The following is a 26470-nucleotide window of genomic DNA, read 5'->3' on the forward strand; positions in this document are numbered from 1 at the left end:
TTGGACGTAACTGAGCGAGTCAACAACAACGAAAAACAAAATGGTCTATGAATAAGACTGGGATTGCTAGGGGAAAAGGTATGTCCCATACATGAACTGAGTATTTCAGATCACTCTAGAATAGCTGTAACAGTCTATACGCCTACTAGTGGCACCTAAGAATTCATGTTTCTTCCCGTCTCTCCAGAATTTGGTTTTATCTCATTTTTCTAACATTTACCAAAATGATGGGTATATTGTTGCTTCAATTAATATTTCTTTGATTACTAGTGCAATTAAACATCTTTTCATGTATTAGCCATTGTACCCATACAATCACTGTTAAAGAGTTTCTTGTATGATCTTTCAGAGATAGGTTAAACATATATTTACAAATCTGTTTTTAAAAAATAAATGTATGCCACTTTTCTTAAATCTCAAAATTTTTATGTATGCATGGATTCAGTTCAGTTCAGTTCAGTCACTCAGACGTGTCCGACTCCTTATGACCCCATGGACTGCAGGACACCAGACTTCCCTGTCCATCACCAACTCCTGGAGCTTGGATTTATGTGGATTAATATGTGGATTAATTTCTGACCATTTTATTCCACTGGTATATTTATCTATATATGTGCCAGGACCACTGTCTTAGTTTAGAAATTTTACAGTATGTCTTAACACTCTTTTTCAGTGTTTTTCTGGCTGTTTCCTGGCTATTCATGCATGTTTATTTTTTCGTATAAATTTAATTATCAACTCATCTAACTCCATAGAATAGCTTGTGGTATTTCTGTTGGAAATGGAGTAAATTTATAAACTTGGAAGAACTATATTCTTTTAATGCTGAATTATCCTATCCAAAAACAGGGAAAGTCTTATTTGTTCATGTCTCCTTTTGTGTCCTTCAGGAGTGTTTTTTCAAGTTGTTCCTAGTATGAGTTTTGCACATTTCTTGTTAAGTTTATTCCTATGTGTTTAATCTTCTTTACTGCTATTGTAAATGGAGTTTTGTCTACCATTGTGTCCTACATATTGTTTGTATATATGAAGTCTACTGGTTTCATATGTTGATTTTATATCGTTCCATGTTACTGAACTTTTTTATTATTTAAGTTAATTGTATCATTGATTTTTCTGGAGTTTATCAGGTATGACATTATATTATCTTCAAATAGGAACGGTTTTATTTTTACTCATTCTTAAGCCTCTCATTGACTTCTTTTGTTGAATACAGTTGACTAATACCTCTAGTACAGTGTTGAATAGTAGTGGTGATAGTATGTATCCTTTCCTTGTTCCTGATTTTAGTAGAAATGTCTCTAGTGTTTCTCCACTAAATAAAATACAAGTTTTAGGACTAAGGTATGTGTGTGGGTGGCTTTATCATAGAGATCTAGATATTTGGATAGAACATGGGAACAGAAAGAAAGAAGAGGTTTCTGGGAAGGCTACTCTCCTATGTTCTTTCAAACTTCCAATTCCTTGGTGGTCCAATGGTTGGCACTCTGCGCTTCCACTTCAGGGGGCTGGGCTCAATCCCTGGTCTGGAACAGAGATCCTGCATGCCACACAATGAGGCCAAAACAAAAACAAACAAACAAAAAGAATTCTGGGGCGACAGCAGCAGGTCACACTCAAAAGACGGATTCCTCATGTTTTGTCTTGGGAATAGCAATGAGATATGCCATTACAGCAAGTCATTTGAACTTGTATAAATTGTCTTTATGTGTTATCGTGATCAAAAATAAAAATTTTATCCTTATGTTTGTCTTGTAGTGTGTGCTGTATTTATGGAGTTTAAAGATCAATCATCCCAAAACGTTGTTTCTGCTTCGAGGAAATCATGAATGCAGGCATCTTACAGAATATTTTACCTTCAAACAGGAATGTAAGTATAATCACTTCTCCAGAACTTTTTAGAAGCTATGCTTTAGCTCGTCCCAAAGCAAATTAAACACAAAGAAAAGAAACTAATGGACCTCAAATGCTTCCTGTTCTGTTTTGTTCTTGTTTTGTTTCATTTTCTAGTGCGAACCTAGGTTCCACTATTTAAGACACTTGTTTTAAAAAATAACTTTTGAGTTTCCCCCGTGGGAATATTTGGAAAACATTAATAAATCCAAAGATATAAATTGTCCACACAATTACATCACTTAAAATTAATAACTATTAGCTCACTATTTCAGAGAAGGCAATGGCAACCCACTCCAGTACTCTTGCCTGGACAATCCCATGGACAGAGGAGCCTGGTAGGCTGCAGTCCATGGGGTCGCTAAGAGTCGGACATGACTAAGCGTCTTCATTTTCACGTTTCACTTTCATGCATTAGAGAAGGAAATGGCAACCCACTCCAGTGTTCTTGCCTGGAGAATCCCAGGAACAGAGGAACCTGGTGGGCTGCCGTCTGTGGGGTTGCACAGAGTCGGACACGACTGAAGCGACTTAGCAGCAGCAGCTCACTATTTGAGATACAGATTTCTATTCTGTCTACATAAAAACCTATCCTGAAATAGTTCAGATCTTTACATATCTATATATACACACACGCACACACACAGCCATCCCTTGACGTCCCCAAGGATTTGCTCCAGGACTGCCGCAGATACCCAAATCTGCAGATTATCAAGTTCCTTATGTAAAGTGGTGTAATGTTTCCGTATAACTTCCATACATGCTCCTGTATGTGTGTGCTAAGTCACTTCAGTCATGTCTAACTCTTTGCAACCCCATGGACTATAACCTGCCAGGCTCCTTTGTCCATGGAATTCTCCAGGCAAGGATACTGGAACGGGTAGCCATTCCCTTTTCCAAGGGGTTCTTCTCTACCCAGGGATCGAACCTGGGTCTCCCACATTACAGGCAGATTCTTTACCACCTGGGCCACCAGGGAAGCAAACGTCAGTAAGGAGCTGCTTAAATAAGGAATAATACATCTAAAAAGTGGAATGCTAGGCAACTGTTGTAAGATCAAGGTGGATATAGATGTCCTGATATGAAGAGATGTTCAAATATGTTGTTAGGTGACCAAAGCCATCTGCAGAACATGTATAGTGTGATTGCCTTTGTAAATTACAAATATGTAAGGTGCAGAAATAATTGGTCACAGTGATTACCTGTGGGGAGTTAGATCAGGAAGATTAGTACTTTTAATTGTTTGTCTTCCCCTAGACTCCTTGAATTAGTTTTTCATTACTGCTATGTAATACTATTAATATTATAACAAGGTTTTAAACGGGTAACTTTCAAATTATCCAACTGGGGCCGAAATCTTTAACTTTTTAAAGTATCTCAGGTGATTCTGTAGCACACTGCTAGTTAAGAACACCTGTTACAGAGGCTTGGCACGTATCTACTGTTTGTCATTGGAGAACCACTTCATTAAGTGATTTAAAAATTGGAAATATTTTGCATTGTTTTTCCAAGCCAAGTGTTGGAATGGTTCTCATTGTGTCTCTATTTTTTTACCTGGGAAAATAAACAGTTCATATTAAGCAATTCACAAAGGCCCTGGAATGCCCAATATTTAGCAATATACAAGAAATGAAGAAAGAGGTGTATGGATGCCTTTGAATTAAGATTCAGGGTTTTTTAGGTAAATCTAATTTTTTCTCTGTTTTGTTCAGAGCTTTTTTTGATGAGTATACTTGGTTCAAGGCTAATTTTAGAAGATACAACAATAGTTTGGGGAAACATTTTGAATGTGTCATTTTGCACAGAATTTCTTATCTCAGGTTTTTATTTACTTTTCACATGCTTTAATTTTTTAGTTAAACCACGTTTTTTTCTCTCATCTACCAACATACTCCTGTTTCATTCTAACACTGCATCTGAAATGTAAATAAATCTTGGAATAAACACACAAATTCAAGTACAGTTTCAAATTTTTTTCCTATATAAGGAAAGAGCATGTGTGCTGCTTTGCACAAGTGTTTTTACTGATAAGCTGATCTTTCTTATAGAGACACCGTGGCATTTAGAATTAGCACTTATAATTATTGCCAAGTGATGCTTAGTTTCAAATTTTGCAGCTGCAGTCTTGTTAATATTTCCAAAAGGGGCAGGTGGAGGCTTTTATTATATCGGGTTTTAAAGTGCTTTATATTGCAGATATTTTTAAAATTTCTTTCAAATCCAGAGATAAGTTTTTCAGAGATAATTTGAGTAGCAGAGTATAACAGTTAATTTTTGACATATTATTTATCTTTGCAAAAACATTTCTTTATTGCTATATTATTTAGAAAGCAAGTAACCTAGTGGTTTTATGATTCCATCTCATAGCTCTGGGTTCAAATTTCTAAGTAAATTAATTTCTTCTTTCCAGGGGCCCTTTTTTGATGTGTAGTTAAACATTTACTAAAATTACAGGATGTTCCAGAGACTCCTATAATTTTGCTAATGAAAATAGTATTGTTATGACAAGTTGATTTTTTTAATAAATAAATATTGTTTGCCATTGTTCATTACTTAAATAAGCATTATTTATAGTAGCGAGAGATTGGTGTCCTTAGATTGTGTTATATCCATAAAGTGAAATATTATATAGATATTTAAAAATTACAAAGCTCTTCATATAATGATGTGGCGTGATCTCCAGAATATGTTTTTAAGTCCAAAAAGCAGGAATTCCCTGATGGGCCAGTGGTTAGGACTCCATGCTTTCACTGCTGAGAGGCTGAGTTCCATCCCTGGTCAGTGAACTAAGATCATGAGGCACATTATAACCAGGAAAAAAAGGTCCAAAAAGCAAGTGAAAACAGTGTACATATGCTGCTGCTAAGTCACGGCAGTCGTGTACATATGCTACATTTATGTAAAAAACAAAAGGCTGTTGTGAAAGGGAAATATACATATTTGCATGTATATGCATCAAATATCTTATAAAGACACCCAGAAAACTAGTTGCCTAAAGGAGGGGAAAGACACACTAATTTTGAACCTTTTTTTTAACCTATTACCTTTATAAAAAAAGGAAAGCAAATAAAAATTAAAACAAATAAATATAACCACTGTTTAGAGCAATTCACGGTTTTTTGCAAATAGTGTTGACTCTCAATATCACTTTGAAAGAATATTGATGAGAATTTTGTTTTGTTCATGTTCTATTATTCATACTGGTTAGAACTTGTTATCAGTGTGATTCTGTGACCGAGGTGCACGTTTGCTTCATTATGGGATGTACCTTACAATTTATCATGAAAATAAAACACTCATGTCAGCTCGTTTAACCTTTGGTAACTATATATTTGGCTCTTTAGATTCTCCTACTAAATATTTAGGACTTCCCTGGTGGCTCAGACGGTAAACTGTCTGTCTACAATGCAGGAGACCCGGGTTCTATCCCTGGGTTGGGAAGATCCCGGGGCGAAGGAAATGGCAATCCACTCCAGTACTATTGCCTGGAAAATCCCATGGACAGAGAAGCCTGGTAGGCTACAGTCCATGGGGTTGCAAAGAGTCAGACATGACTGAGCGACTTCACTTCACTTCACTAAATGTTTAACTTAAAAATAAAGATTGGAAGGAGTATGGCATCATGTTAAGAGCATGAACAGGTTTAAGTTCTAGTTCCGTTACTTACTAGTTGCAGCTTTGGACAAGTGAGCCTAGTTTCCTTAATTTTTTAATGAAGTCAGTGATAGTACCTACTTCATAGAGTTTCTCTGAGGATAAAATAAAGTAATTTTATTGGTTAACACTTACTGGGACTTCCCTGGTGGTTCAGGGTCTGAGACTCTGTGCTCCCAATGCACAGGGGCCTGGCTTCAATCGGGAACTAGATCCTGCATGCCATAGCTAAAGATCCTGCATGCCACAAGGAAGCTCAAATATCTTGCATGCTGTAACTAAGACCTGGTGTGACCAAATAAATAAGTAAATATTTAAAAAAAAAACATATAGTACCGACTTTGTGCCACCCATTTTTCAAAGCATTTTACATATGAGAATTCGCTTGATCCTCACAGCAACCTTAATGTAGGTGGGTATTGTTATTAGGCTCATATTATAGATGAGAAGATGAAGACACAGAGTTAAGTGTCCAAAGTACTATTGCTAGTAAGTGGTGGAGCTGAGGTTCGAGTCAGGTTCCAGACTCCACCGTGTTTACGATGGCACAGGAACATTGTGAGCCTTCAACAATAATAAAGATAATATAATAAATATTACTATACAGAAATTACATATCCATTATAGAAAATGCAGTTAAACTAAGTCATCTTCAGTCTATCCTCTCAGAAAAGAATTGGTGTTTATGTATCTAGTCAAAAACTTTAAGAACATAAAAATGATAACATTCTGTAACTCATATTTTGGTTGTGTACTTATTAGTTTGATTTGTGACTTCCTCTTTCAATTTACAAAATGAGTTAAGACATTGTATTTCTTTCTTCAGACTTGGCATTCTTCTGGAAATAGGCTAAGGAATTGTTCTGAGTCATTCTTAGGGTTGAAAGGCAGTTTATTGGTGTAAAATGGTGTTTGGAGCATGAACTAATAAGTAATTAAAATCCCTGCCTATATGCACCTTTAGGACTCTTACAAAGGAATTGCTTATTGATGTTGGGAACAGGGGGAACTCTGGCTCCATGGATTTACAAGAGAAAAAGTAAATCACTGGCCACAAATGAAAGGCTTTATTTCCCTTGCCTTTTTTCCCTTCAAAACTTTTTATGGCTATTACTGGGTCTACTTTTGAAATAGCCAAAGTTGTAGTGTTCAGATGCAAAGGAGACTAGAAGGATGTAATTGCAAGCAGATACAAAGATGTAGAAGACATGGCTCTTGTTAACTTGGATATTGTAATAGAGTCAGCATATATTGTGAAATAGATTTTAATTGCCTTTGTAGTAATACAGAATTCTTTAAAAGTCTCTAAAGGAACCCACAGACTCCCTTAATGTCCTCAAATCCTAATCAGTATTGGCAGTAAAGGGACAGTATCCACCTTCAGGGATGAAGAGTGGTCCACTGGTTTATAGGAATCTCTCTCCAGTCATTCCTGCCACCCAGGAATTGCACTCTGACCCACATCTGGACCCATCATCCTTCATTTTATTCCCCAAAGCCTTGCCAGGACCAGGCTCTGAGAGTTGACTCTGATGCTTGATTCATGTTGATGTATGGCAAAACCAATACAATATTGTAAAGTAATTAACCTCCAATTAAAATAAATAAATTTATATTAAAAAATAAATAAAACAATAAGCAGCTAATGGAAACATTACCAACTCAAAAAATAAATAAATAAATAAAACCATGGAGATTAGAGGATGGCACTAAACACAGAAAGAATTACCAGCTGGATAGTCTGACTCACTTGCTATAGCATTGCTGTCTGGGCCCTTGTGGGCTCTGTGTCATCTTCATGAAATTGTGGAAGAGGAAAAGGAGCTCACAGTTCTGTAGGGCTGCCTGCTTGTACAGCTTCTGGCAGTGTCTACCAATATGCACCTCCTAGCATATTGGGTTTTTGAACTCAGGGCCAAAGAAGAAGAAGATGTTCCCTCTCTCTTTAAACTAAAGCCATCTTTCAATTTGTTATTGTTTAGTTGCTCAGTCATGTCCAACTCTTTGCAAGCCCATGGACTATAGCCCACCAGGCTCCTCTGTCCAGGGAATTCTCCAGGCAAGAATACTGGAGTGGGTTACTATTTCCTTCTCCAGGGGATCTTCCCAACCCAGGGACTGAACCTGCGTCTCCTGCGTTGCAGGAGGATTCTTAACCATCTGAGCCACCAGGGAAGCCCTCTTCCACTTCTCAACTGTTACCTGTTCTTTCATGACCTCTCATGACCTCAACTATTATATATCATGACTAGATAACTCTCAGCCCACTGGAGTATTTTTGTTGCTGTTCTGTAGCCTCAAAAACGACCACCACATTAAAATACAGTTTACTAAGATGAACATTTTTACCTAAAAGAGCATAGGACATAATTTGCTTAAAGACCTTAAAAATCCTGAGCAAAAAATATTATTGACATTCTATTGATGACTCCTAAAATTTCAGTTTCTATTTATATATTTTCAACACCGCCAGTAAGGCTTTTTAGAACCAACAAAATACTCAAGACTCACGAGAGACCATGGGGCATGGATGCTTGGCATCCATCCTAAAGAGCACAACCCAGGAAGGCAGCGCCAGGTGTCCATTTTCATGGAGTAGTCCTCTTGGGAGTACAGAGTACATGCCTCAGTCCAGAGGTTTCTTGCCTTTTGCCTTCCCTTTCCCCAGTCTGCTGCTAGTCACAGCTCAGGTGCGAGGAAACAGTATCCATACTGGACAGATTAGGGAGCCACCCTGCCTTAGAAACCTCATGCATCCCAAGTGCCAGTATCACTTGTGAAAGCTTTATTGGCATAGCTTTCAGGGTCCCACCAGGGACATACATCATGAGTCACTGAACTCAGAGATGCCCAAAGCTGTAGCTTCCACCAGGTAATTGGGTGGGTTTCTCAGGTGATAACAGTGGTAAAGAACCCACCTGCAATGTGGGAAATGTGGGTTGATCTCTGGGTCTGGAGGATCCCCTGGAGAAAGAAATGGCAGCTGACTCCAGTATTCTTGCTTGTGAAATCCCATGGACAGAAGAGCCTGGAAGGTATTGACCATGGGGTCAGAAAGTGTCGGACATGACTTAGCAACTGAGCACTGAGGTGACTGGGTAATTTTTACCATAAACATCGTTGCCTAATGACACAGTTGATTACATTCACTTTATCAGGTTTCCAGGACAACAGAACTGGAAACTTAATCCAAGGTCACACTTGTCTTTAGAAAAAGATGGAGATTTTGTCTGCCCTTTATCCACAACTTTTCAGAAATATCTTTACAAGGATGATTGTGTTTTTGAATTTGCCTGCATTAAATGGCTTTGGAGTAGCTTTATAATCATCTGGCCTGTATCCTTTCTCAGGTATGATAAATTCTGTTTCTCTTCCTTTGTTTTTCCTTTAATAGGTCGAATCAAATATTCTGAACAGGTGTACGATGCGTGTATGGAAACATTTGACTGTCTTCCTCTTGCTGCCCTCTTAAACCAGCAGTTTCTGTGTGTACATGGAGGAATGTCACCTGAAATTACTTGTTTAGATGACATTCGGAAAGTAAGTAAGCACTCATTAGTCTCGTGGAGTAAATGCTTTTAATTTCGTTTTTTATTGCGGTTAACTAATATGTCTTTATTGCTGAAAAAAATTAAATATGGATAACTAAAAGTAAGAAAAACAAATCACCAGTGATCTTTTATTGGGCAGTATCTGCTATAAACATCTCTCCTGTATATCTTCCAGTAAATGTCTAACTTACAACAAAACCTGGCTTTTACAAACTAGAAACATAACATATTTTGAGTATAGTCCTGAAACTTTAAATTCTGTTGCAATAAGGACAGAAGGTAAGGTGGTTGAATGGCATCACAGACTCGATGGATGTGAGTTTGCAGTCCATGCAGTCACAGAGTCAGACGTGACTGAGTGACTGAACTGAAGGCAGGAAGAAAACCAGGGTTCTAGTCCCTGTTCTGCCATTAATTATGTGATAGTGAAGTGAAAGTGTTAGTCACTCAGTTGTGTCTGACTGTGATCCAATGGACTGTAGCTCGACAGGTTTCTCTGTTCATGGAATTCTCCAGGCAAGAATACTGGAGTGGGTTGCCATTCCCTACTCTAGGGGATCTTCCTGACCCAGGGATTGAACCCATTTTACCTACATTGCAGGCAGATTCTTTACCATCTGAGCTTTAGGGAAGCCGCCATTAATTGTGTAACCCATAGCAAATCACTTAACCTCTTAGATTTTCTTGTCTGTAAAATGAGGAAGTTGAAATGGATGGGCTAAGGACTCTTCATCTGTGAAATTCATTGACTTTGATTTTTTAGACGGTAGAGTTTAATTGCTACACTTGCCTTAGTTGGTAATCGTGATTTTCAGGACTGTTTATCTTCATGATTGAAAAAAGGCCATCAGTCTTTTTTCAGTTATATTGTTCTGCGTCATCATCTTCTCTCCGCTGCCTTTGCATTCTCTTATTTAGTTGCTAAGTCATGTCTGACTGTTTGCAGACCTGTGGACTGTAGCCCGCTAGGCTCCTCTGTCCATGGGATTTGCCAGTCAAGAATACTGGAGTGAGTTGCCATTTCCTCCTCCAGGGTCTTCCCGACCCAGGGAGCAAACCTGCATCTGCTGCATTGGCAGGAAGATTCTTTATCACTGAACCACAGGGAAGCCCCACAACGGAATATTATGAATAGCTATATACCAACAAATAGGGCAACCTAAAAGAAACAGACAAATTTTTAAAATCATACAGACTTCCAAGACGGAACCTTGAAGAGAGATATTCTCTTACCTCTCTTACATAGAGAGAGGAAAGGTATTCTCTTTCCTCTTTTTACGGAAACTAAAAAGTTTTCTGTTTGGAAAACTCTTTTCTCTGACTTAAAGTTACTGTTCTCAGGGTAAGAGGGTAGTAACAATGCACAGCCTTTTCTGCTGCCTTGTTATTAAATAAACAGCTGGTAAAGAATCCGCCTGCAATGCAGGAGACTCCGGTTCAATTCCTTGGTCAGAAAGATCTGGTGGAGAAGGGATAGGGTACCCACTCCAGTATTCTTGGGCTTTCTTGATAGCTCAGCTGGTAAAGAAAATGCCTGCAATGTGGGAGACCTGGTATTCACCCCTGGGTTGGGAGGATCCCTGGAAAAGGGAATGGCTACCCACTCTAATATTCTGGCCTGGAGAATTCCATGAACTATATATAGTCCATGGGGGTCACAAAGAGTTGGACACCCTGAGCAACTTTCACTTTCACTGTTTTACATAGTGAATCTCAAATTTTACAATTCTAAATCAGTCGTGTTAATAAAAAGTGCCCCTTTCATTTAGCAGGGGTCCTTTTCTTGGCATTCAGCTTGCCTGGTCACTTGGTGCGTGTGCTTTCTTTTGTTTCTTTGTTTTCGTTTGTTAACTAAAGCACCAGTGATTAGAGGCTTCAGTTAATAACTTAAGGTGAAATGCCTCCACTGCAGAGAATGGAAAGGATGAAACCTTTTGCAACCCCCCCCCCCCGAACTAGCATTCTTTAAAATAAATCTCCACCGGAATGAGATAAGCAATGAACAGAGCCATTCGAAACCCTTGCTGCTCTCATGGTAATCTGGACTCACCTAGGCAATTGAAATAAACTTTACAGTCTTTCTCATAAATAGTATGTTTCCATAGTGATGGACTTCACATTCAAATTAAATGAGCACCACTTTTAAGATGAGGATGTAAGGGGATCCTTTTCTACTATAGGGATATAGATATTAATTAAAATTTATTACCAAAAACTAGTAAAAACTATGCATGTAAATTTATTAAATGTTCATTTTCATCCTAAAGGAAAATTCTTTAGGGGTTACCGCCCACTCTCCTAATACAGTCTTATGGTTGGAAGGGTCTTTTTTTGACCTCGACCAGGGCTTCCCTGGAGACTGAGCAGTAAAGAATGCATCTGCAATGCAGGAAACTAAAGGGATGAGGGTCCAATCCCCGGGCCAGGAGGTCCCCAGATGGAGGGCATGGCAACCCACTCTAGTATTCTTGCTGGGAAATCCCATGGACAAAGGAACCTGGCGGGCTTCAGCCCATGGGGTCATAAAGAAGCAGGCATGACAGAAGCAACTGAACATGCACATACAGTTTCCAAAAGCTCTTTTGCTTTCATGATTTCTCTTCTTTTGGCTTTTGCGTGTCTTCTAGTTAGACAGGTTTAAAGAGCCTCCAGCCTTTGGGCCCGTGTGTGACCTGCTTTGGTCTGATCCCTCCGAGGATTATGGCAATGAGAAGACTTTGGAACACTATGCCCACAACACTGTCCGAGGGTGCTCTTATTTTTACAGGTAAGCTAATCCTCAGTTAGGATTAGATGGGGAAATAATGGAAACAGTGAGAGACTTTATTTTGGGGGGCTCCAAAATCACTGCAGATGGTGACTGCAGCCATGAAATTAAAAGACGCTTGCTCCTTGGAAGAAAAGCTATGACCAACCTAGACAGCGTATTAAAAGGCAGAGACATTACTTTGCCAACAAAGGTCCATGTAGTCAAAGCTATGATTTTTCCAGTAGTCATGTATGGATGTGAGATTTGGACTATAAAGAAAGCTGAGCGCTGAAGAATTGATGCTTTTGAACTATGGTGTTGGAGAAGACTCTTGGGAATCCCTTGGACTGCAAGGAGATCAAACCAGTCAATTCTAAAGGAAATCAGTCCTAAATATTCATTGGAAGGACTGGATGCTGAAGTTCCAATACTTTGGCCACCTAATTCAAAGAACTGACTCATTGGAAAAGACTCTGATGCTGGGAAAGATTGAAGGTGGGAGAAGGGGATGACAGAGGATGAGATGGTTGAATGTTATCACTGACTTGATGGACAAGAGTTTGAGCAGGCTCTGGGAGTTGGTGATGGACAGGGAAGCTTGGCATGCTGCAGTCCATGGGGTCACAAAGAGTTGCACAAGACTGAGTGACTGAACTGAACTGAATCCTCAGAAAATTAGAAGAGGAAGTTGTAATATACTTTATCAAAATATTTTAAATTGCATATTTGGTATCTTGCATCTGTGTCATTCAGGGACATCTACTCAATTTTTTGATTAATAAAAGGAAGAAACCACTTTTCTTCCTTTGCTTGTTTTGTTTTTTATACTTTATTAGGTGTTTTGCCCTAATAGGTGTAATATACCAAACACAATTGAACACAACATCTTGTAGTGCTTAAGTGTTATTGTCTGACTCTAGATGATCAAGATTATCTGTTCCCAAACATCCTCTGTTGACTTCTTGAAAAATAAAGATTTCTTGGCTCTTCTTTCAGAGCTTCTGGTTCAGTAAGCCTGAGACAAGGGAATCCTGTTATTTTTTTAAAAGCTCTCTAGCTTTTGGAACTGCTGGTATTGGCAAAGATATAAAAAGAACAGGACATTGTGAACTAAGCCCAGGACATTTCCTGGAAGTTGATTGTGGTCTTAAATCTCCTATGTGAGCTTTCATTGTACTTTGCCACTCCAGACTAGAGAGGTTCAGGGAAGTTTGAAGCCTACTTTTTTTTTTTTTTAATTCCAATATTTTATTCTAATAAGTAATATCTGTATTTAGTACCCTGAAAATCTGTGATAATTGCTGAAGATAATGCATTCATTAAATGAAATCTATACACAAAAAGAAACCTGTTTTGCCATAGTTTTAACATTCTTCTAAGTAACTTTTTCATTCTATTCTGCCAACTTTAGCAGTGACTAATATGATAGAATCATTTAAATTTTACTTCTCTGTACATTGCTTAAAATAAAGAACATAAAGTTTTTTATCTTTAGAAGAATATAAATTGGTATAGTTTCTATGACAGTCAGCTTGACAATCTCTCTCAATTATAAATGGCCTTGGCCTTTATTCCAGAATTTCTACCTCTAAAATGTAATCCTGTGGCTATTATCATTCACGATCTTCGATCCTCATTATTCACGAATTCTGCTTTGCAAATCTGCCTGCTTGTTTTTATTTGTAACCCCCGAGTCAGTGCTCTCAGCAATTCCAGTCACTCACAGACATTCATGTGTACAGAGCAATGGAAAATTTCGGTCACCCGTTGCACATTCCCGCTGAGGTTGAAGGCACAGTTGCTCTGCCTTCTTATTTCACAGTGTAAGCAAGTATTTTTTCTGTGCTCTATTTTGTGAAACATTTCCCACATTTTTGTTGGTGTTTTGCTGTTTAAAATCACTCCAAGCATAGTACTGAAGTGCTATCTAGTGTTCTTATATGCCAGAAGGCTGTGGTATGTTAGATAAGTTTCATTCAGGAATAAGTATGGCCCTGTTGGTCATGAGTCCCATGTTAATGAATCCACACTGTATCTCAAATCAGGTGTCTTTGCACAGAAACACATATAAAACAAGGTTATGTGTTGATTCGTTTATGAAAATGTTGTGACCAGAGGCTCACTGGACCCTAAACATGCATTTCCCCTAGGAGTAGTGGTTCAGTGTTCTGACATTCAGTTTTGCAGCAACTTTATATAGAACATAGCTACTCCAAGTACTGGGAATCCACTGTACTTGAAAATGTGTAAAATGCATGTACAAGGTTTTTGCTTCCTGCATTGTTTATGCTGAAGGATTTTAAACAACCTAAACATTCAATAGAAGACTAGTTAAATAAATGGTTGTACATCCTGACAAAGGAATATACCAGACGATGCAATGAGAATATTAAAAAAGAAAATGAAAAAAAGAAAACAGATCCTTTATATGCTGATTGGAATAATCACTAATATGAAGTGAAGAAAAAAAAAAGACCTACGAAAAAGCTATGTGTATCATCTGATAACATTTCTTAAAGGGGGCTATGCATGTGTGTGTGTATAATTGCTTGAAATTGAGTAAAGTATCTCTGAAGGCTCTCAAAGAAATCACGGACATTGGACGATTCCAGGGTAACTGGAAGATAGAGACAGGCTGAAGAGAGACGTTTCACTGTAGAACTTTTTGTATCTTTCCATTTTATACCACATGAATAAATGTGCAACCTGTTTTAAAACTTATTGAACATAATAAGAAACAAAGACTAAACCTAAATTAAATAATTAACACTTGGATAGTTCTGGGATAATTTTGTATCCTCTAGTTCTTCCTATTAGGTATTTGCCATTCAGAAAGCACCTATGCAGTTGTTAGTACCTACCACACACACACGTGCATGCACACACACACTGCTGTGTATTAGTACTTTTTTAATATCAAGATACTGAGAAAAGTTTTGATATTGTGTTATTATTATGAGTTTTATGGGTTAAAGAAAAACATTAAAAGGTAGGGGAGCTCTCCTTCTGTCCCAGGGTTGTCCGTTATGTACATCCTTGATCTGGAATGAGGTGTATCAGTGACATGGGAAAACAAGAGTGATGATTGCTAAGCTATTAATAAAAGTTCAGTGGTAATGAAAACCTGTAAATTTAAAACAGATTCATTTCATCTTAATTTTTCCCCTGCCTCCTATTAAAAGACAAGTGTCTTCATTCTGAATTTATGTTTTCTAATTTTCTTTTACAGTTACCCTGCAGTTTGTGAATTTCTGCAGAACAATAATTTGCTCTCAATAATCAGAGCCCATGAAGCCCAAGATGCCGGGTAAGTTATATCAAAACTACCAGGACTTCCCTGGTAGTCCAGTGGCTAAGACTCCACGCTTCCACTGCAGGGGTTGTGGGTTCTGTCTCTGGTTGGGGAAGTAAGATCCTGCTGACTGTGTGGCACGGCCAACAACAACAGCAATAATAAGCAAAACAAAACTCTGAACCCAGCAGCACTGCAGAGTTTCTTCTTTTAATATCAAGACAGACAGGCTGCCATTTCTCTTCTAGGTATCGAATGTACAGGAAGAGCCAAATGACGGGCTTTCCATCGCTCATTACAATTTTCTCTGCACCCAATTACCTAGATGTCTATAACAATAAAGGTAAAGGAGACCAGCGATACTTGAGTTTGAATTTGTGAGTAAATGTGAGCTCTAGTTTAATCATATGTTATGTGCATAGGTAATTTTTGGAATATATTTATAAATTTTAAATAAGAAAAAAAAGAAGTCTTAATTGAAACAAACGCCAAGAAACTTAGAATTTAGGCTTCTGTTTAGTTTTCATCTCCTAAGGATTTGGGGACTCTGTGATTATAAGTAATGATTACAGTAGGTTTGACTATACCATTGAATCAAAATATAAGAAGAAATACATTACTTTAGGTTGAGGTTAAAACAGCATAAATTATTGGTTTTGGTGAATCTAATTTATTTATAACAGTCCCTCAATAAAATGTCACTATTTAGTGTTTTAATGTCTATTATTAAACTGTTTTTGCTCTTGAAAAATGATACAGTTAGAATGAATACTGTTCCAAAAAGTCAGAAAAATCTTCGTTTAGTCCAAGCCCTGCTCAAAACTAATAGTGTGACTTTAGGAAGTCGCACAGCTTTCTTAACTTCAGTTCCCATTAAAAAAAAAAAAAGATTTGGATATACACTTGCCTTTTGATCCAGAAATTCTACTTTTAAAGCTTTCTTGTAGTCTTAGTCATTTTTTTTTTAATTTAACTTTTATGATCCCTAGTTGATAAGTTTGTATCAGGACGATCTTCTACCTAAAAGCCTCTTCTGTAACATGCCTCTGTAACTGTTTTGTTGTTGATAAAGTATGACTATAAAATAATAGAACTTTTAAACAAACATGCCAGAACAAATATATCCAAGTGAGTATTGTCCCTTCAAAGTAGTTATCTTGGGAGCTTATACCCTTATTCCAACAATGCTGCCATTGTTCAAAACATTTTTGGAACTCCTCTTTTGGCATTGCCTTCAGAGTCTGCGACACATTCTTTTGATTATCCTCAGTGATGGGAAATCTTCGTCCTTTGAGGGTGGATTTGATTTTTGGAACAGCCAAAAGTCATTCGGAGTCAAGACTGAGGACTAAGGTGAGTGATCAAGCTAGACGATACCATTTGGGGTCAGGAACAAGGTATGATTATAAGGTAATGAGACTGGTTTTCCTTGTGTTGCTTATAAAATGGCTCTGGAGGTAATTCCAAAAGAAGAGTTCCAAAAACATTTTGAGTAATGGCAGCATCTTTGGATTAAACATACAGTAAGGCAGCAAGGTACATTGATAAGAACACTGAGAGCTAGGAGGCAAAAATCCTCGTCTAATCCTGCTTCACTTTTAAATTCACAATTAACAAGTTACTTAACTTCTCTGAGCCTCAGTTGATCTTAAATAACTGTCACATAGGCTTGTTGAAGATAAGTTGGAGTAATCAAAATGAATATTAAAAGCATTGGTCAGACTATAAATTGCTACACTGCTATAACATCTTACTGTTATTGTGCCTGGTGGTGATTACATCAAAGGACCACACTCATCTGATATATAAGGTCTGGTGTGTTTGTCGTTAATGGTTTCTTAAGTCTCATTACTTTATAGTCATATCTTGTATATGCAGTTGGGGAGAGAAGTGTAAAAGAGGTCCATGGTATACTTATTTCCTCTATTTCAAAGTCAACTATGAAATGGCACATCTCATTTCAATCTGATTTGGATCAGTTATCTCTGGATGTCCTTAGTGACATGCTGTCCATTTTTAAAAGGCATTTCTTTGACTTAAATTCTCTTCCAGTCTTACATTTTGGCTTTCCTTCTCATCATTCTTTTCTGAGTCTTGGCTATCCTTCAGTACTCTGCTTCTCCCTAAGTCCATTCTTTCTTATTTTCCTTTTCCTAATAGAAACTTAGTTTTTGTTTTTGTTTCCTCCCTTATGAATGGTATGTGCCACTCATGTTGTCAGACTTCCTCAAGGACAGTCTGTCCCTCACCCTCGTATCTGTGATGAAGACTTTCCCTTCTTACTCCCTTGATTAACCTTGCTATTAAAGTGTCTATTGATTGGCCAGTGGATTTATCAGTGTGCTAAGCTAAAACATGTCATCTAAATCAGCAATCACTTTACTAGCTTAACTAACTGCCAGCTTGTTCTTTGCCTCATTCTAATCTGGTCTTGTTTTGATCATTCCATTAGTAAACTATTTCAGAGTCACAGTTGAATCTGAGTCTTTTTGTCGGCCTTGACTTAATTGGTAACATCCTTTACTTTGCAACTATCTTGTTTTCCTTGGTCATTTCTTAACCTTTTAGGGGGCTGGGGAAGGAAGAAAATGTGGCATTTAAAATAAGCTCTAGTGATGCTTAATTATTCCTCTTGAAGAAGATGACTCTGTCCCCCTTTCCTCCTTTTTCTGTTGCTTTTCTTTCTTGCATATTCTTTAGACTTATTGGTACGAACAGACATTTTTTTATCAATAGTTCTACTGGTTACGTGAAAGACCTTTAAGTTATGATTTTTAAAGATCTCTATTTTTGTGTCCACCTTCCATCTCTTCTTCTTGTGTAGATTGAAGGAATTGTTGAATATTTATATACTCATCTAACTTAAATAAAATACATATACATGAAAATAATGGGACGTACATTGTACCAGTATTAGAAGCTTCTTAAAAGCTGAAAATCCTGTTTTCATATATTTATTTAATAGTCTATGGTAAACATTTTAAATATTCAGTGACTTAAAAATTTGAGAATACTAGGCTATCTATAATAACCAAAGAGACAGGAATCAGGAGATGGATTATACCTGTCATTTCTAGAGAACTATTGTACCCTGTTCTATTTATGATCATACTAAGAATAACTTAAGAGAATAATGCAAACCACATTGCATTGCTGGTGATGCAAACTAAGGGATTGGATTTTTAAAAAATTTTAAGAAAATCAGTTTGGTACCAAAGTATGTGTGTGTGCAATATATGTATATAAACCAGTTAATATTAAATATTTAAAGTGTGAGCAATATACTGACTGTGTATAGGAGAGATGGGCAATTTTTTATTCACATATTATATGGAGAAGTGATTTAATCTACTTTGAACCTTGTTAAATTGCTCCAAGTTTACCATCTATCTGTATTCCCTACTATGAATTAATAACTGCTATTATAAGCTCCTAGAGAGTTTATAAAATCTTTGGCCCTGGCTAATGACTAGGAAAACAGGCTCTGTTCATTTAATGAGAAATGTTTGCCCTCAAAGGAAAGTTGTAATTGTAACCATTTGGCCTATAAAGGGAAATCATGATGAAATTTTTCTCATGTGGAATCTGAGATTTCTATAGAGAGTTACCATGCAAGACCTTTGAAGTCTCAGAGCTTAAGTTTCTTTTGTCCTTTTATTATATGAGCTCTTCAGGTAACTTTGTTCCTTGGGATAATTCTTAAAAGAATGAACTGTACAACATGCTGTAAGATTTTCCATGTGTCCTAAATTTATAAATGGAAAGTCAGTTCCTGAAATCTGGGTAGTAGGTACACAGCTGATCCAGTATACCAGTTACCATGTCCTGTCCCTCTGTGCCAGATATTTTTCTTTTTCTTTTTTAGCTGCTGTGTTAAAATATGAAAACAACGTCATGAATATCAGGCAGTTTAACTGTTCTCCACACCCCTACTGGCTTCCAAACTTTATGGATGTTTTCACATGGTCTTTGCCTTTTGTCGGGGAAAAAGGTAAGAGAACTAAGACAGAGGGACCCTCAGTTATCCTAACTAGTAACACCCTCCTACTTGCATGCATTCCCTGATGGTTCAGAAGTGTTTTTCTTAAAGTTATCAGAAGTGTTTTTTGTTTTCATTGTTCTCTACAAAGACTTTTAAGTGGCGCTTAATTGGATTTTAAATTATAATTCTAGTTGCTTATGATTTTCTTATTCTAAGTATCAATTTAAACTAGCTGTGCATGTATGATCAAGATGTTAGAATAACATAAGTAACAGTGAAATAACCTTTCCTTCAGTGATAAAGAGATTTAAATGGGAAGATTTATCCTTAGAATTCTATTTGTGCATCTATACAAATAAGCTTCCCAGGTGGCACAGTGGTTAAGAATCCTCCTGCCAATGCAGGAGATAGCAGGTTCGATCCCTGGGTCAGGAAGATCCCTGGAGAAGGAAATGGCAACCTGCTCCAGTATTCCTACCTGGAAAATTCCGTGGACAGAGGCATTTGGAGGGCTACAGTCCATGGGGTCACAAAGAGTCAGACAAGAGTGACTGAGCACGAGCAAATGAGCTATGCAAGTCTGTCGGTCTGCTGTACATAGGCCTGGCGGCTTCCTTTCTTTGTAAAATGTGAGGAAATCTTCTCCTGTGTGTATCAGCGTAGAAAAGGTTCTGGCAGCAGTCTAAAATGAAATCAAGTTGTTAAGCATTGGAATATTCAAAGACTCTGTACTTTAACTGGAGCAAGTAATCTCCCCCAAATCTGTATAAAATTGAAGGTCTGTATTTAGTGCTGCTCCTTAAGCTACTCTGAACAGCACAACAATCAATCGTTTTTATCTGTGTTTATTTACCATACATATGTTTATTTATATATCCACATCCTTTTAGAGAAAGTGCCTTATTAATTATACAAATTTTGGACTCTTTTGTCTTATCATCCAGTTACAGAGATGCTGGTTAACATTCTCAACATATGCTCTGATGATGAATTGATTTCCGATGATGAACTTGAAGGTAAACTTGCCTTTTCCTTCTCTGAACTTGAAATGAAGAACTTTTGGTTTGGGTTTTAGTTTGTTTTGGAGAATTTTCTTTGCCTTATTAAAAAATAATTATGTTTGTCATAGAAAAATAAAATTCGAAAAATATAGGAAGCCATAAATAAGGGGAAAAAGTCACCAGTAATCCTACCATCTCATACATACCCACTGTTAACATCATGATATAAATAGTTATTAGCATCTTTTTTCTCCTCTTTTTTTCTTTTTAACAAAAATAAAGTCATGTGATAGCATCACATACATTTACTGGTATTTTTGTAGACTAATTTTCAGTGGGTACATAGTTGATTATTCTTTGTTCTAACCAATCCTCTGCTGATGGATTTTGAATTTTTTCCAACTTTTTTCTTTTAAAACTTCATAGTTTTGAAAATTTTTATAGATAAATCCTTGCATATTCTGTCCAACAATTAACATTTATTATAAGCCTTATATGTGCCAAGAATTATATAGGGCCTTGCTCTCAATAAGCTTGTATTCTAGTGGTGGGAAAAACAAACAAACAATAAAGTCAAATGTTGACATGTGGTATGAAAGAAAGCACTATTAGGAAATGAAAAATAATACTTTCTTGATTATTTCCATAGGATAGATTTCTATAAATTGAAAATCTGTGTCAATTAGTACTTATAATTTTAATTTAGACACAGATAACCTGGAAAGGCTGTAACAGTTTACATTTTGCATGTGCAACACATAGTCCGCAGTGCTCTTTTAAATACTACTTATTATAGTGTTTATAGTCTGGTGTTTTTTTAATTTAAAATTTCATTTTTATGATGACTAATGAGCATTTTTTCTTGTGCTTATTGACCTCTTTATTTCTTTTTTGTGAGTTGTCCATTCATGCATTTTTCCCACTTTTACACTGTTACGTGCTTGTTTGTTTTTCTTATTAGCCTGAGAGATTTTTATATAGTTACATTTTGTTTATGTAGCCAATTTTTTTTTCTAGTAATTTGTGGGAGATTTGATTTTAAAGATAGATCCTAACTCACCTGAGAATGCAGGAGATTCTGAAAAGATGGTGGCACCTTAGCATAAACCTCTGACTGCCTCATTCTCTCCAAGCTTATACTAAGGTGATTCACTCGGCTGTTAGGATGAAGTATCTGTGTTGTGAAGAAAGCCCAGCTTACTTTGAGAATATAGACGAAAGTCCTGACCATACTTATGCTTCAGATTCCACGTTGAAGGTGCAGAGCAGATGGGGCATAACTATGTTTACCTTTAAGAATGGGATAGGAGATCACTGCAGGGAACCAGTTCTTGTGATAATAGTGCAGCCAAGTGAAAATTAAAACAAAGAATTCAAGTTAGGAAAGGATAAAATATGTACGAAGTAGATCTAGTAAATTTTGTATTTTAATCTAAGTGGAAATTATCGTGAACTCTCTTGTATTAACGCTATTATATGTATCCTTGATTATCGTAAGAATGAGATTCTTATACCAAAAATTATATTTGGGAATATTTATCAAATTATCATATATAGTAGCAAAAGATTCAAACATCACAATATCCCTCAGTGGAGAGTTGGGTAAATCAGTTATAATATATCCATATGGTAGATTCTCAACATGGAGTTAGATTATTTCCTTGCAGTAAGCCTCCTTTCCTTCCCACTTCTCTTCTAGTTAGTTCCTATTCAACTTACTGCCACTTCGTCATGGAAGGTATTTCCGATTTCCCAGATTAGACCCAACACCCCTGATGTGTTCTCATATCAATGGTGCTAACTTCTTAGCATTTGATAGAGTTACAATTTTGCATTTATTTATACTGTTAATATATGTGTATTGTTACAAGTCACTCAACAGGGATTTGAGTAATGAGGACAAGATTAGTTTTTGCTTACCATTATCACCTCAAAACCGAGTAAGTAAATGAGCATAGTAGGTAAATATTTGTTGAGTTAGATTGAATGGTATGAAGTACAGCCATTAAAAAGTGAAAAAATGAAGTAAAGCTATTGGTGCTGATATGGAAAGTATGTTAGATATTAAGTACAAAAGTAAATGTATAGAATCTTCTCATTTCCTCCTTTTTTTAAACAAGGTATGTGACTATAAACTGATACAGGCTTAAAAAAATTTTTTTTCTGAAGGGAAATGAAGAATAACCTTTTAGCGTAAGCTGGTGAATTGAGCATACTTCTAAATCTATTCCTTCCTGAAACCACACTAAAACTACAATTTTGGTTTTATCCAAGTGATATAAAAGCTAAGGATTTTTGCTTTAATAATGCCAGACAGTTCAAACCAAGCCTGACTCTTAAGACAAGTAGAAAAGCTAAACAAAATATTCTAAAAAGTTGCTTTAGAGGCATTCAGAAAGCTAAGAAAGTGAAAAAGAATTACCAAGTAGAGATCTGAGGAAAAGCATACATCCAGAGAAGTAAGACATTTGGTCACATTTGGGACTAATTTTCTCCTAAACACATTCATGCATTTCAAAAGAGGGGGCTAAGAGATTGACCAGCCCTCTTGATAGAAGCTGAGAAAGTTGGGAGTTTGTGACTTGTCAAAAATGGATAGAGTGTGGGTAAGCTTCTGCTCATTGGTTTTGGGCCCCTAAAGCTTGTATCTATGTAAGAGTAAGGGTGAACTAGAAGTATAATTCCCTGAAAGGGACTATCCTCAATCATTTCAGTCTCTGAAATTTAAATAAGGTAGTCCCAAGCATCTGGTGAAAGCAAACCTTTTCAGACTAAGATAGCATTATATAGAACCTTAAACTGCTGCAGTTTTCCAAATATAATACATGGCTCACAACCCAAAATAAGTAGATACATGAGAAGACATAACAACACGAATGAAAATGAGCAGAAAGAGTGAGAAATAAAAGCAGACCCCTAAGCTCTTCAGATGTTAGCTTTATCAGACCAAGCTTTAAAATAACTATGCTAAAAAATTAAACAATGTTAACTATGTTCAAGAATGTAAAAGACTAAATTAAAAATTTTGCCAGAGAACTGTAAATTATAAAAATGGAATGTAGCAGAGCTGATAAAGCACCAAAAGAAAATTCTAAGAATGAAAAATAAAAAAAAACTTAACAGATGAATTAATACAAGACTCACTAAAGCTAAACAGAGAATAAATGAACTAGAATACAGGTCAGAAGGAACAACCTAGAATACATCACAAAGAGAAAGAATAAAATACTCAGAAAAAGTATAAGAGACATGGAAGACACAGTGAACAGGTATCAACTGTGTGTTTGGAATCAATCCTAGAGAAGAGAGAGAGAGGATGGGGTACAACCAGTATTTGAAGAGATAACGGATAAAAGTTTTTTTAATACTGATTAGTTAAGCCGCAGATTGAAGAAGTCCCCAAAACAAAAGCAGAATAAATATAAAGAAAATAATATCTAAGGACATCACAGTAAAAGTGCTTAGATGAAAGACAAGGGAAAAAAATCTTAACTGGACCAGGCTAAAAGAAATATTACTTTCAAAAGAGAACAGTTAAACTGACAATATATTCTTAATGGAAACAATGGAAGGAGGAAACCATGGACTAACATATTCAAAGCACTAAAAGATAATAATTGGTACACCTAGAATTCTATACCTAGCAGAAATATCCTTTAAAAATGAAGAAATAAGCACTTTTCAGGTATTCCTCCCTGTAAAAGTTACACTAGAAGAAATACCAGGAGACCCACACTAAATGGAATTCTAAAGAATATTACTCAGACAGAAGGAAAATACCAGATGGAAGCTTGGAGAGTCAGGAAGAAATAACAAGAATAGTAGAAAATACGTAGGTAAATAAAATGAATGCAGACCTTATTAAATAATAATAATAATGTTTTACTGAATTTAAATGACAAAATATATGACAATAGTAGTTGGCAGTGGGATAGAGTTAAACGGTGTGAGGACTTTATATTATCTGGGGAAGGTGGGGGAAAGTACCTGTTAACATTATGTTTTGATAAGTAAGAGATGCATGGTGTACTATGCAGAGTAATTTTCAAGAAGATTTTTTAAAGTGTGTAATCTTTAAGTTATAGGGGGAAAATGACTATAATAAAAAAATAATAATCTAGGGGACTTCTGCGGTGGTTCAGTGGCTAAGACTGTACATTCTCAATGCAGGGGGTCCCAGGTTCTATCCCTGGTCAGGGAACTAGACCCTACATGCCACAACTAAAGATCCTGTATATGCTGCAGCTAAGACTCAACACAGCGGAATAAATAAATGTTAAAAAAAATAGTCTAGATGGCAGGAAAGGAGGGAAGGTACTTATAACACTACGGCAAATAGGATAAATAAATGATGATAAATATGTCAGCAACTTCATTACATGTAAATAGATAAAAGATAGTCAGGTAAGATTAAACAAAAGAAAAAAACACTGATGTTTTATAAGAGAGAGAGAAAGCATAAAGACAGAAAAATTGAAAGTAAAAGAAGAATATATTACTACTTTTATAAAAGAAGTAAAGAACAGAAAGTAAAAGAATAATATTATATTACTACTAACCAAAGAAAAGCTGTTGTAGATAGATTAATATTACATGAAATAGGGACTTCCCTAGTAGTCCAGTGGCTAAGACCCCATGCTTCTAGTGCAGGGTGCCTGGGTTTGATCCCTGGCCAGGGAACTAGATCTCACACGCTACAGTTAAGAGTTCTCATGCTATAAAAAAGATCATTGATCCTATGTGCTGCAGCTAAGACTCAGCACAGCCAAATAAATAAATAAAAATAAATACTGAAAAATTATATGAAATAAAAAGATGAAAAATTTGTGTGAATTAGTAAAATGGCTTCATAATATATAAAGCAAAGATTAACCAAAGTATAATGAGAAATAGAAATGTCCACAGTGATAGAGAATTTAACAAATATTTTTCAGGGATTGGCAGATAAGCAGACAAACAAAACTAAGAATGTTGTAGAAAATTAGAATGCAAATAATAAACTTGACCTACTGACTCAGTGGACATGAATTTGAGCAAATTCTGGGAGCTAGTGAAGGACAGGGAGGCCTGGTGTGTGGGGTTGCAAAGAGTTGGACACAGCTTAGTGACAGACAACAACACTCGACATAGAAAGAGAAAGCACCTAACATACCGACTATACTTTCTTTGCAAACACGCATGAATACTTACAAAACTGGACCTTTACAAGAAATGTTCTGGGTTAAGAGCAAGTTTCATGTATCAAAGCATTAAAATCACAATGACTATAGTCTGACTATATGCAGAGAAGATATGCTGCTGCTGCTAAGTCACTTCAGTCGTGTCCGACTCTGTGTGACCCCATAGAAGGCAGCCCACCAGGCTCCCCCGTCCCTGGGATTCTCCAGGCAAGAACACTGGAGTGGGTTGCCATTTCCTTCTCCCATTCATGAAAATGAAAAGTCAAAGTGAAGTCACTCAGTCGTGTCAGACTCTTAGCGACCCCATGGACTTGCAGCCCACCAGGCTCCTCCATCCATGGGATTTTCCAGGCAAGAGTACTGGAGTGGGGTGCCATTGCCTTCTCTGGCAGATAAGATATAAATCAATACCAAAAAATAACTAGAAAACCACCATATTTTAGGAGATTTTAAAATATAAGTAATCCAGCAGTCAAATAATAAATCACAATTAAAATTTGAAAATAATTTGAACAGAAAATGAAAAGCAGTACACATTAAAACTTGAGGGCAGGCAGTGCACCAGACAGGTGTGGGTTTGGCACTGGAACCAGAACTTTAGCAGATGTTCACTGGTTGACACCATAGGAGAGGAACTCAGTTATACTTGACCTTAAAGCAGCTGGATGGTCAGAATTAAGTGAGAGAGATGCCATCAACAAGGAGTTCTCTTTCAGAAACTGTAATCAGGCATCTGGTTTTATGTCTCAAGTTACCTACAAACGGAGAAGATGAATCATTACCTAGAATGGTTCAATGTGTACAAGGTCCATGCACCTCTCCCGTCACGTATCTGTGGGAGACTGACCAAAAGGGATGTGAAACTGGCTAATTTTGTTGAAAAAGCAACTGTTTCTGTGTGATTCCCTCCAAAATGCATGTAAAGTTTTATACACATCCTGCTGCTGCTAAGTCACTTCAGTTGTATCCAACTCTGTGTGATCCCATAGACGGCAGCCCACCAGGCTCCCCTGTCCCTGGGATTCTTCTGGCACATCCTAGCTGCAGTGTATTTTGAAGGCAATTTACATGAACAAATTAAATTATAAATTTAGTTGACCTTTATATCACATTTTGTAAAATCAGTGCTTTTACAGAATGATTTAAATTGAACAGAAATAAACAGTAA

The 26470-nt window shown here is 36.7% G+C and overlaps 1 protein-coding gene across 8 annotated transcripts in view; it reads left to right on the plus strand.

Annotated features, from left to right (window-relative positions):
- The window catches only part of PPP3CC (protein phosphatase 3 catalytic subunit gamma), an 85439-nt gene that overhangs the window by 41372 nt on the left and 17597 nt on the right, over window positions 1–26470 (plus strand). For all 8 annotated transcript variants that reach the window (XM_040242812.1, XM_040242847.1, XM_040242830.1 and 5 more), the window contains 7 exons: window positions 1759–1870; window positions 8942–9087; window positions 11726–11865; window positions 15077–15154; window positions 15388–15482; window positions 19005–19130; window positions 20066–20137. In XM_040242812.1, the coding sequence (XP_040098746.1) occupies window positions 1759–1870; window positions 8942–9087; window positions 11726–11865; window positions 15077–15154; window positions 15388–15482; window positions 19005–19130; window positions 20066–20137 (769 nt within the window). The remainder of the gene's footprint in view (window positions 1–1758; window positions 1871–8941; window positions 9088–11725; window positions 11866–15076; window positions 15155–15387; window positions 15483–19004; window positions 19131–20065; window positions 20138–26470) is intronic.

This window comes from Oryx dammah, unplaced genomic scaffold (genome assembly GCF_014754425.2).
Source record: "Oryx dammah isolate SB20612 unplaced genomic scaffold, SCBI_Odam_1.1 HiC_scaffold_1, whole genome shotgun sequence".
Classification (NCBI taxonomy): domain Eukaryota; kingdom Metazoa; phylum Chordata; class Mammalia; order Artiodactyla; family Bovidae; genus Oryx; species Oryx dammah.